This window comes from Elgaria multicarinata, chromosome 21 (assembly GCF_023053635.1).
Source record: "Elgaria multicarinata webbii isolate HBS135686 ecotype San Diego chromosome 21, rElgMul1.1.pri, whole genome shotgun sequence".
Lineage (NCBI taxonomy): Eukaryota > Metazoa > Chordata > Lepidosauria > Squamata > Anguidae > Elgaria > Elgaria multicarinata.
Window position 1 is genome coordinate 9,617,605 of NC_086191.1, and position 19,208 is coordinate 9,636,812.

At 51.3% G+C, this 19,208-nt stretch overlaps 1 protein-coding gene across 2 annotated transcripts in view; it reads left to right on the forward strand.

The window, feature by feature from the left end:
* Nucleotides 1–335: 335 nt before the first annotated feature.
* Nucleotides 336–19,208, forward strand: part of ADAM15 (ADAM metallopeptidase domain 15) — a 33,419-nt gene continuing 14,546 nt past the window's right edge. For both annotated transcript variants that reach the window (XM_063145702.1, XM_063145703.1), the window contains exons 1-15: nt 336–539; nt 7,359–7,462; nt 8,067–8,149; nt 8,641–8,719; nt 10,096–10,172; nt 11,598–11,775; nt 12,428–12,493; nt 12,831–12,899; nt 14,276–14,445; nt 15,188–15,269; nt 16,143–16,297; nt 16,955–17,129; nt 17,969–18,061; nt 18,178–18,373; nt 18,480–18,588. In XM_063145702.1, the coding sequence (XP_063001772.1) occupies nt 413–539; nt 7,359–7,462; nt 8,067–8,149; nt 8,641–8,719; nt 10,096–10,172; nt 11,598–11,775; nt 12,428–12,493; nt 12,831–12,899; nt 14,276–14,445; nt 15,188–15,269; nt 16,143–16,297; nt 16,955–17,129; nt 17,969–18,061; nt 18,178–18,373; nt 18,480–18,588 (1,763 nt within the window). In that variant the 5' untranslated portion in view covers nt 336–412. The remainder of the gene's footprint in view (nt 540–7,358; nt 7,463–8,066; nt 8,150–8,640; nt 8,720–10,095; nt 10,173–11,597; nt 11,776–12,427; nt 12,494–12,830; nt 12,900–14,275; nt 14,446–15,187; nt 15,270–16,142; nt 16,298–16,954; nt 17,130–17,968; nt 18,062–18,177; nt 18,374–18,479; nt 18,589–19,208) is intronic.

Below are 19,208 nucleotides of genomic sequence, written 5' to 3' on the forward strand. Positions count from 1 at the left end.
GACCCCGCCGGCTCGGGCGCAAGGCGGGGCGAGCGCTCGGGCGGGCGCCTTTCTCTCGGGCAGGGACTTGGCAAGCTTCAGCCGGGCGGAGGCTGAAGGTCGGTCGGGCAGGAAGTTCCCGTTTTCGGGCGGGCCCCAGCAGCTGCGCTGCAATGCGAGGCGGGAGGCAGGGCGGAGGCGGCTGGGCCGGGCTGGAGCGCAGCAAGAGCCGCCTCCTCGGCCGGGCCCGGGGGAGGGATTTAGCCCCAGTCGCTGCTGCTGCTGCTGCCTGCGTCCGCTCCAGGCTTCGGCTCCGCGCTGCAGCCACGGTTCCTCTCTCAGGCGCCTCGCCAAGGACGCGGGGACCTCTCCAGCGCCGGCTGCGCGCCAGGGCGCACCGCCTCCCGCTTCCCTTCAGCCGCCCGGGAGAGGCATGGCGCTGCTTTGGCCGCTCGGGCTGCTCTTGGCTTCGTGCGGCGGATTCGGTTCCGGGGATCCCGGCTTGGCGGCGGAGCCTGGCGGCGGCGGCGACAACACCGATCCGGCAGCACCGAGTGCGGGTGAGTTCTTCGCCCTCGTCCCGACTCCTCATCGTAAACCTGGAGCTCAATAGGTCTCCGCAGCGTCTCTTCGTACGTTGCGTTTTGCACGCGTGTGTACGGCGAAGTTGACACTTGGCTCCTGCCCGGGATGACACGTTCCCATGACGTCTGCTGGCGCTGAATCCCAAGGAAACGGGCCTGAGATTGCAGCAGAATTTGGCGGGGTGGGGGAATTGGAAGCACTCCTTGGCTCATTTTGAGCCTGCGCAACAACCCTGTCAGGTAGGCCGGTTGTCGTGAGCGTGTTGTGCTTTTTGGGACCTAGTTGAACTTGCTCAGTATCTCCTACATCATGGGGGGGGGGGAGAGCCTTCTGATGGTGCCGAACTACAACTCCCATCATCCCTGACCATTGACCGTGCTGGGAGGGGGGGTTGATGGGCATTGCATGTGCGTTTCCCCGAGCCAGAGCCCTTCCCCTAGAGCCAAGTTACTAGCCCTCATAGTTCTGAAAAAGGGCTGATTTAGATAGGGATGTGAACAGGTGCCTTATATACCTGATAGCTGTGACCTCTTGCATGGAAAGTATAAGGCCTTTTTCCCGATAAGGGTTGCAACAGCAACAACGGGGAGAGGGGCGGGAGGGGGGGCATTAAGATGTCCGTAACTGCAGGTGCGCCTCTGAATTGGAGAAAACAGCCTGTAAGCCAAGTAGTGAGATCACCATGGAAGTCCTGATGGCTCAGCCTCTTGGCCCGTGATCTGCACCACCTCTCCGGGCTTCATCGACGTCACAGTTCATCCGTCATGCTTGCCTCTATCTTATGCTCTTGTTTTCATCGCATGGCGTCAGGCTACATGAACGAGCCCCTGAACGTGTTCAGATTTCGCCATAGGACAAGTCCGCCTCTCGGATGCCTGTTCCTCTCTGGGTGTTTACTCAAAAGTAAACCTGGTTAAATTCAGTGGGTTTCTTCCTGGACTTTCTCAGCCTAACAGGTGCGAGTTGCAGGAGGGGAGATTTCGGTTGAGCGCTAACGAGAAACTTTATCACTATAAGAGCAGTTCAGCAAAGGACTCAAGCATTGCTAGAGCAGCTTTCCGGGTGCCCTCCAGATGGGCTTGGACTACAACTCCCATTATTCCCCAGCCCATCTGTTGTGGATCCTTTAGCTTTGGATTTCCTGCGTCGAGCAGACAGGTTCGAGTGTTGGACTGGGACTTGGGAGATCCTGGTTCTAGTCTCTGCTCGGGCCTGAAGCTCACTGGGTGATTCTGGGCTAGTCACTTTCTCTTAGCCTAACCCACCTCACAGGGTTGTTGTGAGGACCATGACAGCCACCTTTGGGCTCTTTCCAAGAGGAAAAAAGGCCAGATATAAATTTCATAATAATAAAATAATAATAATGCACTCCCTTCGAACTTGAGGATTCTATGAACCTGGTTTTGCCTGGATAATGTGTGAACTAGCCCTTAGCTGCCCATATGACCCGGGTTCTCTTCTTTCCCCTGCTCAGAGTGTGTGAGGGGTTGAAAGAGGCTATTGATGACTCGAGACAGTAGGTGAGTCCAGGTCACTCCTGTGCTTTTGATAGCAGCTTGTGAGATGCAGAAGTCAAACAGGGGAATCTTCTCATGGCACGGAACAGAATATGATCTACCTGCTGTGGTGGGCGGCTCAAATTGCTGTTAAAGGTGCAGGCGCCGTGGTCACTTCAGGCATTTGCCAATCCTAGGCTGGACATCCACGAAGTCCAGCGTTGAGTTTCCAGTAAGAACGCGCATGCCTCTAGCAGAGGGCTGATGGCTTTTGAACGTGGGGAGTGCAGAAAAGGGCAGCTAAAATGATCAAGGGGCTGCAGCATCTCCCCTATGAGGAAAGGCTACAGCATCTGGGATTGTTTAGCTTAGAGAAAAAATGAGTGAGGGGAGGCACGATAAAGGTGTACAGACTTAAGTATGGTGTGGAGATGGTGGAGAGGGAGACATTTTGCTCCCTCTCCCATAATACTAGAACCCCATGGGGTCATCCCATGAAGCTGGTTGATGGGAGATTCAGGAGAGATAAAAGGAAGGACTTTTTTTTACCCAGCGCAGAGTTCAACTGTGGAACTCACTTCCACAAGACGTAGTGATGGCCACTAATTTGGATGGCTTAAAAAAGGGGGTGGACGCATTCCTGGAGGAGAAGGCTATCAGTGGCTACTAGTCCTGATGGCTCTATGCTACCTCCAGTCTCAGAGGCAGTATGGATATGTGCACCAGTTGAAGGGGAACATGGGTGGGAGGGTGCTGTTACATTCATGTCCTGTTTGTGGGTCTCCCATGGGGAGGTGGTCGGCCTCTGTGTGAACAGGATGCTGGACTAGGTGAACCCTTGGCCTGATCCAGCAGGGCTCTTGTTCCATTCTTACGGATGCTTGATTCTTTGCTATCCAAGCTAAAGATTCTTGTTTCAAGAATCCCCGGGTCATCTGTTTTAGAAAGAGAGTGGGATCTAGAGGCTTAGGTTGAAGGGAAATGAAAGGTGGCTTCACACAAGATGCTTCACCTAAGAACATTGGAGGAGCTTCCCTGGATCAGACCATCTGGATCCTCAGAGCGGCTAGTCTGATGCAGCCAGGAAGCCCCGGGCAGGACATGAAGGCAAAGGCAGAGCCATTGTGAAGTTGCAATTAAAGTGCTGGATGAGGATTGCAGCTAAGCTCAGAGGGAACAGGCCAGTGTGGTAGATGCTAATAAAACAGTCCTGGTCCTTTGATCCTGTGAGCCCTGGTTCTGCTATACCACTGATTTTAGCCTAGGACTCCCATGATCCCTTGCATTTGGTTAGGCTGGTTAGAGCTGATGGGAGTTGTGGGTCAAAACAATCGGTGCAGCCAGAGGCTGCCCACCCCTTGCTTTAAGCATTTTATGCGCTGGTGGACCACATGCAAGAAATCCCAGATTGAATTCCCGGCACCTTCCGTTTCTCGAAGGCGGGCTGCCCTGGGTTTGTTTGTGTCTGTGTGTGTTTGGCCAGGTGGAATTCTCCGACTTCGGTGGATGGAAAGAAGCAGCCCTTTCAAGAAATGTTCTGAGGTTTTGAGAAACATGCAGAGGGAGAAGTAAAGCCAGGTTGTTGTTCTTTAAAAACATGGTGTACTCTGTACAGCAGGCATCCCCAACTTGCTGCCTTTCAGCTGGCTGGGGCTGATGGGAGCTGAAGTCCACAGTTTCTGGAGGGACCTGGATGTGGGGATATCAGGCAGCTTCTGATGTTCCTTATGTAGATGAGAGTTTTCCTGCATCCGTGTCCAGTAAAGGCCATGTGTGAATCAGCCCTAAGGCTGTTTTTCAGCCAGGCAGTGAGCTGCGTTGAACACAGAGGGTCATACTTTGAACAGGCAGGCAGGGGCTTGCGTGGTTAGTCATCCTTTTTTCTCCCCCGCTTTAAGCTAACCTCCCTCCCCTTCACCACCCTGGTTAAGCTTTTAAGCCAGTTTGAGCGAAGGTTCAATCCCTGCACATCACAGCTTCAAATGCTCTTAGCTAAACGATTCAGCGGAAAACCACAAATAAAGGAAGTTCTTTCTGCACTGGCTAAAAATGAAGAACACGTGCATCTTCCCTAGTGTTTGATCTTGGGACCAAATTCTGCACATGTGCAAAAGAAACTAAACAAAAAATTCCAAACCACCCTCAAGTTTCTAGTCCTTAAGATCCTCAAGTGCAATCTCAGGTTAGGGGTAGGAGAAGGACTGGCAAGCTGGGAGGTCCAGGTCTTTCAGAATGCCAAACAGTTGAATAGACAAGAAGGTTATGTAAATATGTTCATTTGTGTAATGCATTGGGGTGCCTGAATCCAGCTGGCTGTATCACCGAATAGGCAACGGTCTTCCCTCAGTTGAAAATTCTCCCCCAATGTGTTTTCATGAAATTTTATTTATAAAAAAAAGTTAACAAACTAAAGGCAATAAAAGAGAAAGTAGTTACATAATAATAAATCAAGGTCACTAAGAAATTCAATAATTATAATTCTAAGTCTAAAACTGATATACTTATGGAACATCTGTGATAAAATGGCCTAAGTAGGAGCGCAATTAACCAAAGAGTAAAAATACAGTTTATCTAGTCTATGAAAGGAGTGTGTGTGGTTGTGTGTTACTTTGTGTGTATTAGTCAGAAAAAATGTAGGCAACTGTAGTTGGTTGGAATTTGAACAAATGTTTGAAGAGCTCCAACGTAGGAAATCAGTGGAAGACGTGATACCATAGTATCTTTCCTAGTTAATTTTTTTTTATTTGCTCAGTAAGTTTATGCATAGTGATAGAGCATCTCTACATGACTGATTTATTGCATGCTCATGATTGGTCATTCATGGAAGTTTGTGGGACCTTTACATGCCACCATTAACCTCCAGGATGTCTCCTGTGCCTTCCCCCAGTAATTATGCTTTAAAAAACGGTCAGAGATAATGCATTCTTTAAAATTATTGTGGGATATTGCGGTCTGCTAGATGGCACTGTTTCATTTAAGTTTATGGAGCATTGCTGGGGAGGGAAGTTTTCAGTTACAAATCCCATGGTCACCATTGGTCACCATCTTAAGGAGCCATAGTCAATGCAGAAAGACCCCAGAAGAAGAAGAAATTATAAGGGTGCAGTTTTCCCCCCCTTAATGCAGAGATGTTCATAATCTCCCAAATTTGATCATCGTATTGCTGCTTTGGAGACTTCCAGTTACATGCTATACACAACTTTGCAGCACTATACAGTTGCTTAAGAAGGTTTTTTTTAATGCAGGAGGACCCTTAGGTTCAAAAAGATGAAGATGCATATCTTTAGGAGTTACCAGTGGTCTAACCTGAAGAAATTCCTGACAGTAATTAGCAACCATGTTCCAAAGCTCCTGTGTTGTAGAAAATTCCCACCAAAGATGACAGTGTAAACCAAGCCGACCATATCCTTTCCAACAATATTGACTAGAATTTGGATGTACAAGGGAAAGCCTTGGGGGAGAAATGTACCACCTCCTGAGAACCTTCTATTGTGCTTCTTTTATATTAGTCTTGATCGATAAAGATGCAAGCAAAAAGGAGTCCAAACTCGCTGTCATTTACCTTCTTCCGAAGACTCACCTGAGTCAATCTCCCGCGCTCGCACTTAGGATGACTTGTCATCCAATATCGGCATTTGAAGATTGTATAAATAGGTGACATTAAACCTGTCTTTGAAGCAACAGTGGCTTCTGTGAAAAGACGTAAGTGGCCACTTGGCTGCTGCCTTAACGTGATTCAGGCTAAGGATGTGTCACAGTTGCAGATGCTGGTAAACAGACAGTCGGATTGGTTCGGTTCTTTTCAAAACATCTGCGTAAGAGAGAGGCTGCCTTTCATCAAATAAATCAAAAAGAGCCTGCAAAGTTCTGCTGCTATCTAGGCACAAAAAGCTTCGGGATTGTTATGTGTTGCAAATGCCGGATGATGCAACACTGACGTTAGTGGAGACAGGCAAGGATGCTGGAAGATGCAGCGTCTGAGCCGTATCAAGGCATCAAGGGGCCATTTGCTGGTGCTGTGGGGAAGAATGCATTCCAACTTTGGCGCTGCAAGGCCTCCTTTTGCCTGAGGTCGGTTAAGAGTTGCCTACTTCCAGCCATGGCTTCCATCCTGAGCAGGTAACATCTGACTTTCGTGTGTTCCATTTGGCCAAAGTTGGAGTGGATAGAGGAAGTGTTTGAAATAAGAAAAGGAGTCTAGGCCTCTTATTTATTCTTACTGCTGCCACTTGAATTGACCCTGCTAACTTATCCGTACCCCATCCAAGTGAATTTGGGCGTACGACGGCTCATAATTGAGTTTGTAGAGTTCATGTATTGAGGGCGAGACAGACGTAAGAATGTAAGAACATCAGAAGAGCCCTGCTGGATCAGACCAAGGGTCCATCTAGTCCAGCCTTCCTCAACCTGGGGCGCTCCAGATGTGTTGGACTACAACTCCCAGAATGCCCCAGCCAGCTCTGCTGGCTGGGGCATTCTGGGAGATGCAGTCCAACACATCTGGAGCACCCCAGGTTGAGGAAGGCTGATCTAGTCCAACGTTCTGTTCACACAGTGGCTAAACAGCCATCAGCCACGCAGGACATGGTGCAACAGCATCCTCCCACCCATGTTCCCCAGCAACTGGTGCACCCAGGCTTACTGCCTCAAATACTGGAGGTAGCACATAGCCATCAGGGCTGGTAGCCATTGATAGCCGCCTTCTCCAGGAATTGATCCAACCCCCTTTTCAAGCCATCCAAATTGGTGGCCGTCACTACATCTTGTGGTAGTGAGTTCCATAATTTAACTATGCGCTGTGTGAAAAAGCACGGGCTCTTATTTGTCCTGGATCTCTCACCCATCAGCTTCATGGGATGACCCCTGGTTCTAGCATTTCTCCCTATCCACATTCTCCACACCATGCATAATTTTGTACCCAATGATTTTGTAGACGAAGCCTCAAATGTCACCCAGGTTTAATAACTTTCTTTTCTCGACCGGCTTTTATAACTGCAGGTTGATGGACGTTAATCATCTCTGACTTTTGATAGCTTGCTTTATAACCAGAAATTTGCCCCAAACCATCAAGCAGCGAGATTATTTCTGGTCGTGCTGATATTGGCTTTGTTATATAGAAGGTCATATCATCTTAGAACAAGCCCACTTTATGTTCCGGATGAACGGCATGTATGCCTTGAATGTGGCGATTTGCAAGAAAAGCAACGGCAAGGATTCTGGCTTTTCCCGGCACTGCATAAAAGTGCTTGAGTGTTTGAATTAGGGGATTCTAACCCGTTTGCTCGTGGTTTGTTGCAGACAGCAGTGCTGCGCGGAGGTGGGGTGACCGGACCTGCTCCTGGACCGTCGTGCCAAAGATCATACAGAACCAAAAGCATGTGAGCCTGGAGGAAGCAACGCTGGTGAGGTGCCCTGCTGGCTTTATAAGAAACAGATCCGAGCTAAAGTCAGGAGAAAGCTAGAGACAATTCGAAGGGGGAAGCGGAGCGGCTGCCATGCTATGACCTCAAGCTGAGCCGGGGAATGAGCTCATCTCCTCCCCCCTCCCCCCCCCTCAGTGATGTGACCGACCCACGGATGCTGGGAGTCTCCGGAGCATTTCCGTGTATTACTGCTGGGCAGGAAATGCCGGGTGGGGTGGAGATTGGGTGGGGGGAAGCAGACACCTTTCTGTGGCATGCTGCTCACCCCCCTCCATCCTTCACACCCACAGGACAATGAGCTAACTAGGGAGCGGCCTTTCCTGCCAACTTGGGGAGGGGGGAGGGAGGGAAGCTACCTCTCCCTGGCCTTGGTTTGACCCTGATGCCGGGCTTTTGGAAGGAGCCCAGACACGTGGCTTAAAGGCCACGGCGGCCATCCCCAGCTCCCGTGACCCTTGGCATCCCTTCCACAACCAGCCAGCTGGCAAAACCCTTTTGCACTGGGGGAATCTTTCAGCGATGTCTTTTGTGGCTGAATTTTTCCTCCTCCAACCGCGTGTGTCTTTCTCTCTCTTGTCCGCAGAGGCAGAAAGGGTTCCCCGCTCAGCTCCAGGTTGCATTGGAGATTGAGGGAGAGCATCTTCTCTTGGACCTGGCACAGAATTGGTGAGTTTGGGGGTGGGGGGATTGCAGTAGGGGAAGGCTCTGGGGGAACAGGCATTAAGAGCTGGAGATCTCCACTGGAATCACATCAAAGGTCCTTCCAGCCCAGCGTCCTGTCTCCGATAGAGGCCAGACATATTCTTCCAGGAAGTCCACGAGCTACACATCAAGGCCTCCCTGGCTGGCTGGCTGGGACATGCTGGGAGTTGTAAGACTTTTTTCTATCTAAACATCTTTATGATGGCGCCCTGAAACTACAATATTTTGGTCCCGCCCATTGCCGGAATGCCACCCCCCCGGACCTTCTCCGAAATGGAATTTGGCCCTTGTGGTGCAAGAGTTTCTTAACCCATGTGCTACAGGGAAAGATGACAGGAGAAGCAGAGAGGGAATTGCCTTCATTCCTACTTGTGGGCTTCCTGGAAACATCTCTTCTTCTCACGTCCTCCCAATACGAAGCCTGCTCCTGCTGATTGCATTTTCTGGGTTTGCAGGGAGCTGCTGGCCGGCACCCGAGGTCTCGCCTATTATCTTCCCGACGGGACACGGAGGATGCATCCGACAGGCGCAGAGGTAGGTGTGTCTTCCCCGGCGTTGCACAGCGCGTACCAGCTGGAGAACTCAGTCCTCCTTGCCCTTCCACCTGGGACTCAGCCACGGTATAGGGCCAGAGTCAAGGGTCAGCATGGCTGGGCAGCCGCCGAGGGCCCACATCCCAGCAGGGGCCCACTGACCAGAGCCCCCTGGAGTTGCTCCTCCTCTTGGGATTGTTGTAGATCACAAGCTGAATATGAGCCAACAGTGCGATGTGGCTGCAAGAAAGGCAAATGCTATTTTGGGCTGCATTAATAGAAGTATAGCTTCCAAATCACGTGAGGTACTGGTTCCTCTCTATTCGGCCCTGGTTAGGCCTCATCTAGAGTATTGCGTCCAGTTCTGGGCACCACACTTCAAGAAGGACGCAGACAAGAGGAGCGTGTTCAGAGGAGGGCAACCAGGATGATCACGGGTCTGGAAACAAAGCCCTACGAGGAGAGACTGAAACAGCTGGGCCTGTTTAGCCTGGAGAAGAGATGACTGAGGGGAGACATGAGAGCACCCTTCAAATACTTGAAAGGTCGTCACACAGAGGAGGGCCAGGATCTCTTCTCGATCCTCCCAGAGTGCAGGACACGGAATAACGGGCTCAAGTTACAGGAAGCCAGATTCTGGCTGGACATCAGGAACAACTTCCTGACTGTTAGAGCAGTACTACAATGGAACCAGTAACCTAGGGAGGTGGTGGGCTCTCCCACACTAGAGGCCTTCAAGAGGCAGCTGGACAACCCTCTGTCAGGGTTGCTTTAAGGGGGATTCCTGCACTGAGCAGGGGGTTGGACTCAATGGCCTTGTAGGCCCCTTCCAACTCTACTATTCTATGATTCTTCGCTATTGCAACCTGCTGGTTCACCTGCCTCTCACTCTGGCCCAGGTGACGATGGTGTCAAGCCAACTTACTGAGGGAGGGGGCCCAAGGACCCTCAGAAACCTGGAGCTATGGAGGTGCCAGGACCAAAACATCACTGGAGGGGCAAGTTCCTTTGGTGCACTGCCCCGGTGTAACATTATGCGCACCCATAATGCCGGCTCACGTTAGAGGGCTGTTGCAGGCATTCGCTGGGACAGCCCTTGAGCCGATTGCGGGGGGACGATGACCGCCATCACATTTGTAAATATTTATTTCTTTTCTACACTGCCCAATAGGCGAAGCTCTCTGGGCGTTTCACAAAATAATTCCGAGGAGCAGAACTCTGGGGTGGGGGTGGTAGACGTTACCAACATCCCTGCCCATCAAGACGCACCAGTGCTGCATCCCGGCGAGGCCTGGCTCTGCTGCGCCGCTGCCCGGGGTGATGGAGACCTGCCAGACTGGGAGGCCGTGCTTATAATTTCTCTTCCGTGTGTTTCAGGGCAATTGCTGTTATCGGGGTGGAATCCAGGGGTACCCTGACTCCTGGGCCAATGTCTGCGTTTGCTCCGGTTTAAGGTATGAGGGGAGCCAGGGATATTGCAGGCTTGGCATGTCTCTCGCTGTGGGTGTGGAAAAGGGAGAACCGCTGAGAAAGAACTGTCTTTAGTGTTTTCATTTCCCCCAACTGTCTCAGCTTCGCCAATGTTGTTTCATCCCAGTAGGCTAGGGGCCGGCAACTTGGCGCTCTCCAGGTGTGTTGAACTGCAACCCCTGTCAGCCCCAGCCAACTTGGCCAAAAGTCATGGCCTCTGGGAGTTGTAGTCCAAGGCGATGTGGAAGGTGCTGGCTTGGACTGGGACACGGGAGATCTGGGTTCTAGTCCCCACTCGGCCATGAAGCTGACTGGGTGACTTTGGGCCAGTCATAGACTCCTAGCCTAGCCTACCTCACAGGGTTGTTGTGAGGATAAAATAGAGAGGAAGAGGATTATGCACCCCGCCTTGGGTTCCTTGCAAGAGAAAAAAACCCGGCACGATACAAATGTAGTAAAAAAAAATCTAATATTACTAACGACTAGTTGTAGGTTAACTGAGTTGTTTGTTTATTTTATTTGCAACGTTTATATACCACTCCACATGTAAAGAGGTTGTTTAACCCTGTCTGGGTTCAGACATCCTGTAGCAACCTCTATTGGAGGCTGAATATTCAAAAGGGCTGCGGAACACACCCGGCATGTACCAAGGCAGACGTGGGTTAATTGACCCACGATTTGCCGTTGTTATGTGCAAACGGGCCCTTAAGATTGCTTAAGTGTCCAAAATGGCACCACCCTACCACAAGAGGGAGGTATCAGTTAGCTTTTTTTGTGGAAGTACAACATAAAAGTTTGTGGGTTGTTGTTTTTAAAACCCTTAAGGCAGCTTCCTGTAGCTTGGCACACTTCAGATGTGTTAGACTGCAACGCTGATCACACCCAGCCAGTCTGGGATGATGGGAGTGGTGGTCTGTATAGGGAGGGGGAATGGAATGGAGTATCACGGAGGAGGGCATGGCTGACTGGCTGGCACCCTGGAGCAGTTGACGCTGCAACACCTCGTTGCAGGTCCGACTTGTACCAGCAGTAGCAGCAACCAATGGTTAGTCTCTCGCCGAATCCTGTTGAAGCGCTCCCAACTCTGCCCTCTTGCCCAAGAAGCAGGGCTAAGCCATCTTCAAATGATTTGGACTACAACTCCCATGCTGGCTGGGGCTGATGGGACTTGCAGTTCAGAGCATCTGGAAGGTGCCAGCTTGCCTTCCACCCGGTTCGAGAGCGCAGGAAGGGTCTTGCCAGATCAGACTCATGGCCCCCGACCCATAATCCTTTGCAAGAATCCCAGTGACCGGCGGACGCTACTAGAAACCGGACAGCGGCTTACCTGCTACCCAGCCCTGCGAGGTGGGTTTTCCCCTTGGCAAAAATACTGCAGGAACATTAATGTTGCTTCCTTTTTCCTGCAGTGGCCTCCTTGTCGTGTCCAGGGACAGAAGCTATAGCCTTGAGTCCAGCGAGGAGGAGGGAACAAGGGCCTACAGGCTCGACGCCGTCCAGCAAGAGACAGGGGAATGCAGGCCAGTCTCTCTGTCCAGCGGACAGCGTCGCCCACAGCCAGAACCAGAGCAAACTCTGCTACATAGGGTAGGTTTAAACATCAGGCCTTTGGGCTATCCCACCCAGTACTGTCTGTCTGTTAGCATCTTTCTTGGGTGAGATCCCTTATAACTGGCAATGCCAGAAATTCAGCCTGGGTCTTTCTGTATGCTGGCCATTCTCATTCCCTCTATATCCGTTGTTCAGGCTGTGTGTGCCGTTCCTTTTGTAGCCAGAACATCAACAGTGTGGTGGTGGTGGTGGGACTCCAAAACAGTCTGATGTGGACTTAGTGGGAAATGGAATCAAGGGACCCTTCCCTCGGGGGCTGTAAGGGTGCAAGGAGGCATGATTCCACTTAGACGGTTGCGCACAGTATGTCCAACTCTGTCGCTGTCTTTGTATCCAACTAAGGGCTGTTCCGAGCTGTGCAAAGCCAGGTCTGTTTGCTAGTTTTTAATAAAGGCGTCTTCAGTAGTGCCTGTTACGACATCAAATGCCATAAAATAATTACGCCTTCTGGGAAGGTGCCGTTTCCTTTTGTCCGTGCTTTCACCCGTTGGTCTCAGTAAATGACCTCCGAGCTGTATTGTGGCAGAAGGAGTTATTTCCGTAATCTGTCACCTTTCTCGGGCTTCAACTCGTCGTTTTTGTCTCGGCTGTGGCACTGTAGCAAACAATATTTTCTCCTACCTCCCAGGCTAAGCGAGAGGCAGAACCTGAGCGTGGCTTTGTGGAACTGGTGATGGTGGCTGACCAGGCCGAGGTGAGACCCCCACACACACCTTTATCTCTGCAACCTTGTAGCACCCTAGGAAAGAACTTAAACAACCCCTCCATTCAACCCGTTTTGTACACGTCCAGTTTTATCTGGCTGCAGAAACTCCCAATGCTTTGACATCTCAAGTTGCTAGTCCTCAACAGGTAGCCTTCCTCACCCCGCCCTAGTTTCAACCTCCTCCAACCTGGCACCATCCAGAGGCGTTGGACGGCAACTCCTACGTCACATCTGGAGGGAGTCAGATTGGAACTGTAATATCTCTAGTGCCTCTTGGGAACTCCATTTTTATCACAGCCTCCACCACAATTCTTCCTCTTTTCAGTTCAAGTTGGATCCTCACATCAACCGGACGCAGCTGCGGATGATAGAAATCGCAAGCCACATGGACGGGGTGAGTAGCCGCCCTTTGCAGGTTGACTTTATATGACTTTACATAGATGGGTTGTGTTTGTAGTGTGGAGCGGCAGATATCTAACCTGCTACAGGAAGTCAAGGGGAAATAACTTCCTGTTGATTTTTTATATATATACTCAGGAAAGGTGTAAGTTTATGGTATTTGTAAGGTGGGTGGGGTAAGAATTGGATAGGTTGATAGATTTGAAAATGCCTTGTTCATTTTCTCTTTCTCTTCGTATATTACAATTTTGATGGATTTTTTTTTTTTGTGGAATTAAACACAAAAAAATTCCAATTGGTATTGGAATTAATTTAAATTACTGTATTTGTTTTATTTTGACCCTTCGTGCTCCCAATGAAGTGTTTTTCAGAGGATTGTTTTTGAGCAATCCCATCTCCATGCAGGCTTTTCATAAGAAAAGCTGTGTCACGTTTTCCTTTTGTGCCTAATCTTTTAGAGAGAGAAAAGACTAGACTTGTTTTGGGCTTTTTTAATTGCTCAGTTTGTACCTATGTCTCTCTGGGAGCCTTTCCCGCTGAAGAGCAGGGTGTGCGTGCTTTCAAATCTTTCAATTTGCTTTAAAACCTTGCTTTAAGCTTCAAAGCCCCTCCTGTGCGTTCAGAGGGTTCTGCGTTCAAGTCTATGGCATTTTTATGTGAAACGTATCGGGTGATACAGAAGACCTCTGGCTGAGACTCTGACCTGGACTGCAACACCCATCAGCCCCAGCTTGGGACCCTCCACCAGTTGTTGGAAGGCAACTCCCATCATCCCTCACTAGGGGCTGTGCTGACTAGGGGTAATCAGAGTTGCAGCATCTAGGGGTTCAGAAACTGCCCGTTCCTGGAGTAGAAGCAACCAGGCTGCTTCCTATGTTTGTTATTGGAACAGCAACGCAAAAGGTGTCATCCAAGATGTGTGTGTGTTTGTGTATGTTCATACATAAATACACACGCGTAATGAACTTACACTGTAACTACATACATAAAGTCCTTATAAGGTCATTTTTAGAACTTCTACACCTGCATTTGCTTTTTTTTTTTCCTCCTCCCTCTTCATCCCTGTTACCTTATGTGCCGTGTCTTTTAGATTTTAAGCCAAAGGACAGGGACTGACTTACTACTGATATTTGTAAGCTGCTCTGGAGGCCTTTTCGGCTAAAGAGCGGGGCAAAACTGCCTTGAATGACTGAATGAATATAAAACATAAACTTTTTATTTTTATTTTTCTCAAATTCCATGAATGCTGCAATTAATCTGGAAGGGGAAATGGGTGCCCCCCCTTTAAACTCTGCTCTCCCTTTTTTCCTTTAGCTGTTTTTGTTTTCTTTGTTGAACGACTCTTTTTCTCTTCTGCCCTGCCCTGCCCAGTTTTTCCGGAAAATAGGTCTGCGGGTGGCGCTTGTGGGCCTAGAAGTCTGGAACGACCGGGACCGCGTGTCCATGGACGGGCCCCCTCAGGAGGTGTTGGAGCGGTTTCTGCAGTGGAGGCAGAAGGAGTTGCTGCCACGGCTGCCCCACGACAGCGTCCAGCTCATCATGTGAGGAGATGGCGGGGTTAGGGACGCCGGGCCGGGAATGGATCAAGTCTACCCCAGTGGGTAGAGCAGAGGCAGCTGTAGCTAAAAGCCTGGGCATTATAGGTCCTGGTCAGGGGCATTCTGGATCCTTTTCCTGGATGGGGAAGTGTGGTGAGCCAGTGTGGTGTAGTGGCTAGAGTGTTGGACTGGGAGTTGGGAGATCTGGGTTCTAGTCCCCACTCAGCCATGGAAACTCACTGGTTGACTTTGGGCCAGTCACGGACTCTCAGCCCAACCTCCCTGATAGGGTTATTGTTGTGAAGATAAAGTGAAGAGGAGGAGGAGGATTCTGTACGCCACCTTGGGTTCCTTGCAGGAAAAAAGGCAGGATATAAATGCAATAATGAATAAATAAAATAAAAATATGGCTGGATGGGGAATGCTGGGGCAGAAAATCGATTTCCAGATGCTTTCACTTTGACTCCCAGTGCTCTTGACCATTGGCCATTCTAGCAGGAGCTTCTGAGAATTGCAGTCCAAAACATCTGGCGATCAACCTTCTGCCCACCCTTGCTGTGAGGGTTTCACGTGGCCAAGGAGAAGGCGGAGCCTAGAAGCTTGGTGGGCGGAGCTGCCGGCCCTTTCTGCAGGCGGTGTCCGCTTTGCAGTGTGTTCTCACAGCCACGGTGTTCACTTGAGCAAACGTCTTGTGTCTGTGTTCAACACCTCTTCCCCCCCCCATGTTGCTTTCCCCATCACGTAGGGGCTCCCCGTTTACCGGCGGCATGATTGGGGCATCCACTCAAGGTTCCATCTGTTCCCAGCGCTCCGGCGGGGTCAGTATGGTGAGTGAGTACTTTTATCCCCTGCTTTCCTAGAGAGACGGTGTGCCGTAGCGGCCGACCTCCGAGATGGCGAATCCCCGGTTTCTGTGCTAAGAGAAAGCGGATGAATTTTAGGGGTTGTTTATCAGGATGGACAACTTTGCACCTTCCAGATGCTTTGGCCTACAATTCATCCTCACCCAGCACAGCTAATGGTTGGGGATTATGGGAGTTGTGGTCCGAAACCTCAGGGGAGCGCTGGGTTGCCTACCACCAATTTTATTACTCGATCAAATCTTCAATAAGAGAGGATGAATTTGGGCAGCGGAACCTTCCGACACCCTTTTTAAAACCGGGGCGCTTTCTCACCTGAACGTCTGCATCCCAAATTGTCCTACCCTTTCTGCACGCGATTCCATTAAAAGCCCAATATTGTGGACGTGGGGCCAGGTAACTCCTGCGTAGAAGAGGCTCGCTGGTAGCGCACGTGGCTTTGCCCGCACAAGGTCCTGGGTTCGGTTTCCGACGTCACCGGATAAAGCTGGGAGGGACCCCCTGTCTAAAGCCCTGGAGAGTGTAGATGATACTGTGCTGGGTGGACCAGTGGCCTGCCTCACTCTAAGGCCGCTTTCTATATTTCTATTTACATTCTGTTATTTGGAACCATGAGGACTAGAGTGTTGTTTTATGTTTAGATGAAGGCTTGGCATTGCATGCAGAAGGGCCCAGGTTCAACCCCTGACATCTCCAGGTAGAGCTGGAAAAACTCCTGCTTTGGAGAGCCGCTGCTGCCACTCAGTGTTGGCAATACTGGGCTAGACGGAGTGAGGAACTGACTGGGTAGAAGGCAGCAGCCTATGTGCCTTCCCTCACTCCCTTCCTTCTCCCTTCCAGGACTACTCTGTCAGCCCCTTGGCCATGGGCTCCACGCTCTCCCACCAGCTGGGCCACAACCTTGGCCTGGACCATGATGGTGCCGGCTGTGCTTGCGAAGGCTCCAGCCCCAGACTCCGCCCGGGCCACGGCTGCATCATGGAGCCTCAGACGGGGTGAGTGTGCGCTTGCGGGAAGGGGAGTGCCGAGGCGCTAGAGCTGGGGTGCTGAACCTCTTCCAGTGCTCGGGGGCCGCGTAGGGGTGGTGGGCGGGGCCGAAGGCTGGAGGGGCGGGGCCAAAGATGCCAGCATCTTGTAGCTTTTGGCTCTGCCCCATCAGTAACGAAGACTTAGGAGAGGCATTTCAGCCATTCAGAATGGGCGGAGGGGGGAAACTGCAGAAAAATGGGGGAAGCACCAGATGATTGGTGGATAGGGGAAAGGGGGTGGAGCCTGGGAAGGGGTGTGGCCATCAGGGGAAACCTAGAGGGCCGTATTGGGAGCGCAGGGAGGCTGGCTCTCGCCCTGCACTAAGATCACAGAGCTGGCTTAGAGGGCATCTAGTCCGACTACCCTAGCATCCTTGTGACCGATGGCTGCCCAGCCTCTGCTTCCACACCTCCAGTGAAGGAGAGCCATTCGGAAGAGTCTCCCAATGTTCAGCCAAAATCTGCCCTTCCTCCCACTGGTTCAAATCCTGCCCTCTGGAACGACCCAGCTCCAAACCCGCTCCGCGCCCCTGCATGACGGCTCTTTGGATCTTTGAAGGCGACTCACGTGCAGGGACGCAAGGGTGCCTGGTCTCTGAACGTCTTCCCCCTGCTCTTCGCTAGGATGACTCTGGGACTGACTTTCAGCAGCTGCAGCCAGCAGCGAGTTCAGCAAATCCTGCAGAGCAGCCGGGCCTGGTGCCTCCTGGACGTGCCTGAGCCGGTCCGCCTGGTGGGCTCACGCTGCGGGAACCGTCTCGTGGAGCCTGGCGAGGAATGCGATTGTGGACTCCGGATGGTAGGAAGGCATCTCTCCCTTCTTCCCTGGCTTTTCTCAGATGCCCTTGCTGTGCCGATCTGCGGTGTATATTCATTTATACAAGTGGGTCCCGCAACAAAACGTTGCAGCATAAAGTGCTTCTGATCAGAGTGCCAGCCATGCCCTCTCTTGAGATACTCCATTCCATTCTCCCCTCTGACAATTGCCAGTTTTTGTAGTCTGTAATGTAGCCCACAGCTTTTCTTGGTGCATTAGAACAAAAGCTGAATTAATTTTTGATTGTTAATTACATTTATGTGCCATCTTTCCTTCAGGGAGCCCAAGGCATTTTACATAATCCTGTCCATTTTATCCTCCCAACAACCCTGTGAGGTAGGTGAGGATGAGAGTCAGGGACTGGCCCAAGGTTACCCAGGTAGCTTCAAGGCTGAGTGGGGACTAGAACTGGATCCCAGTCCCAACACGCTAACCACTGCACCACACTGGCTGTCCCTCTTATGTGGGTGTGGAGCTGTTTTGACTATGTAAAGATTGGCATTCAGAGTAGCACCACACACCCACACTAGCCCAATAAGCATGCTCAGTAGCCAGAGAGTGTCTGGGAGAACCCGGTGCCCTCTTGAGGTGACCCGGAATCCTCCCCAACCCTCAGAGACTCCAGGGCAGATGTGTCACGAGCCTTCGGCACACAAGTCCAGTTCACAAGCCACTGGTGCATGTTGTCAAGAGCCTGCTCCTGTTTTGCTCATCTCACTGCAGCTCAGTATCACTGCATGTGCTACATCAAATTGAGGATCTGGAACAGCCCACTGGCCTTTTCACCATACTTTCCCTCTCTTCTCTCTTCTCTTTTTCAGGAGTGTACAGATCCATGTTGCAATGTGAGCACGTGTCAGCTGATGCCCGGGGCCCAGTGTGCCACGGGAGGAGCATGTTGTCACGAGTGCAAGGTAACTCACCACGCCCAGGGAGGCTAGGGTGGGTGTGCGGCTCACGGATTCTCATATTTGCAGACACACACTTGCTCTCATCACTGAAGTTCCCCTTCCGTCTTCTCCCCCGTAAGCTGCGCAGTGCTGGATTTGTCTGCCGCGAGGCTCAGAACGAATGCGACCTTCCCGAATTCTGCACCGGGGTCTCCCCGCGCTGCCCTGCCAACGTCCACAAACAGGATGGGATGTCGTGCGAGGAAGGCGCGGCCGTTTGCTACGGCGGGACCTGCCCCACTTCCTTGAGGCAGTGCCAGGAACTTTGGGGTCTGGGTAAGCTGACGTTCAAGCCGCGTGCCGGGGAGTCTTCGCGTGGACAGGGAAGGAAGAGAAGGTTCTGTGCCCCATCTTGATCTCGTCCCCTTCTGTCTCCCGCCAGATTCGGTCCCTGTCTCGGATGCCTGCGTGGTTTCTCTGAACGGGAGAGGTGACCTAGAGGGGCACTGCGGGGAGCGAGCCAACGGCTCCTACCTTCCGTGCGCCAAGAGGCAAGTGCCACCCCTTCGCCCAGGAATCCTTCTCCCGAGAAGGATCTTGGAATTGCTGTAGATTGCAAGCTGAATATGAGCCAACAGTGTGATGTGGCTGCAAGAAAGGCCAATGCTATTTTGGGCTGCATTAATAGAAGTATAGCTTCCAAATCGCATGAGGTTCTGGTTCCTCTCTATTCGGCCCTGGTTAGGCCTCATCTAGAGTATTGCGCCCAGTTCTGGGCTCCACAATTCAAGAAGGACGCAGACAAGCTGGAGCGTGTTCAGAGGAGGGCAACCAGGATGATCAGGGGTCTGGAAACAAAGCCCTATGAAGAGAGACTGAAACAATTGGGCATGTTGAGCCTGGAGAAGAGAAGACTGAGGGGAGACATGATAGCACTCTTCAAATACTTAAAAGGTTGTCACCCAGAGGAGGGCCAGGATCTCTTCTTGATCCTCCCAAAGTGCAGGACACGGAATAACGGGCTCAAGTTGAAGCCAGATTCCAGCTGGAAACGCCGGCTGCCTTTGCCTGTCCATTCGTTGGTTCCATGGCCCTTTTATCTCTGTCCTTAGTGGCTAATTTTCCTTGCTCCCGCCCTCCCTTGCTCATGCGCGCCACCCAATCACCCCTT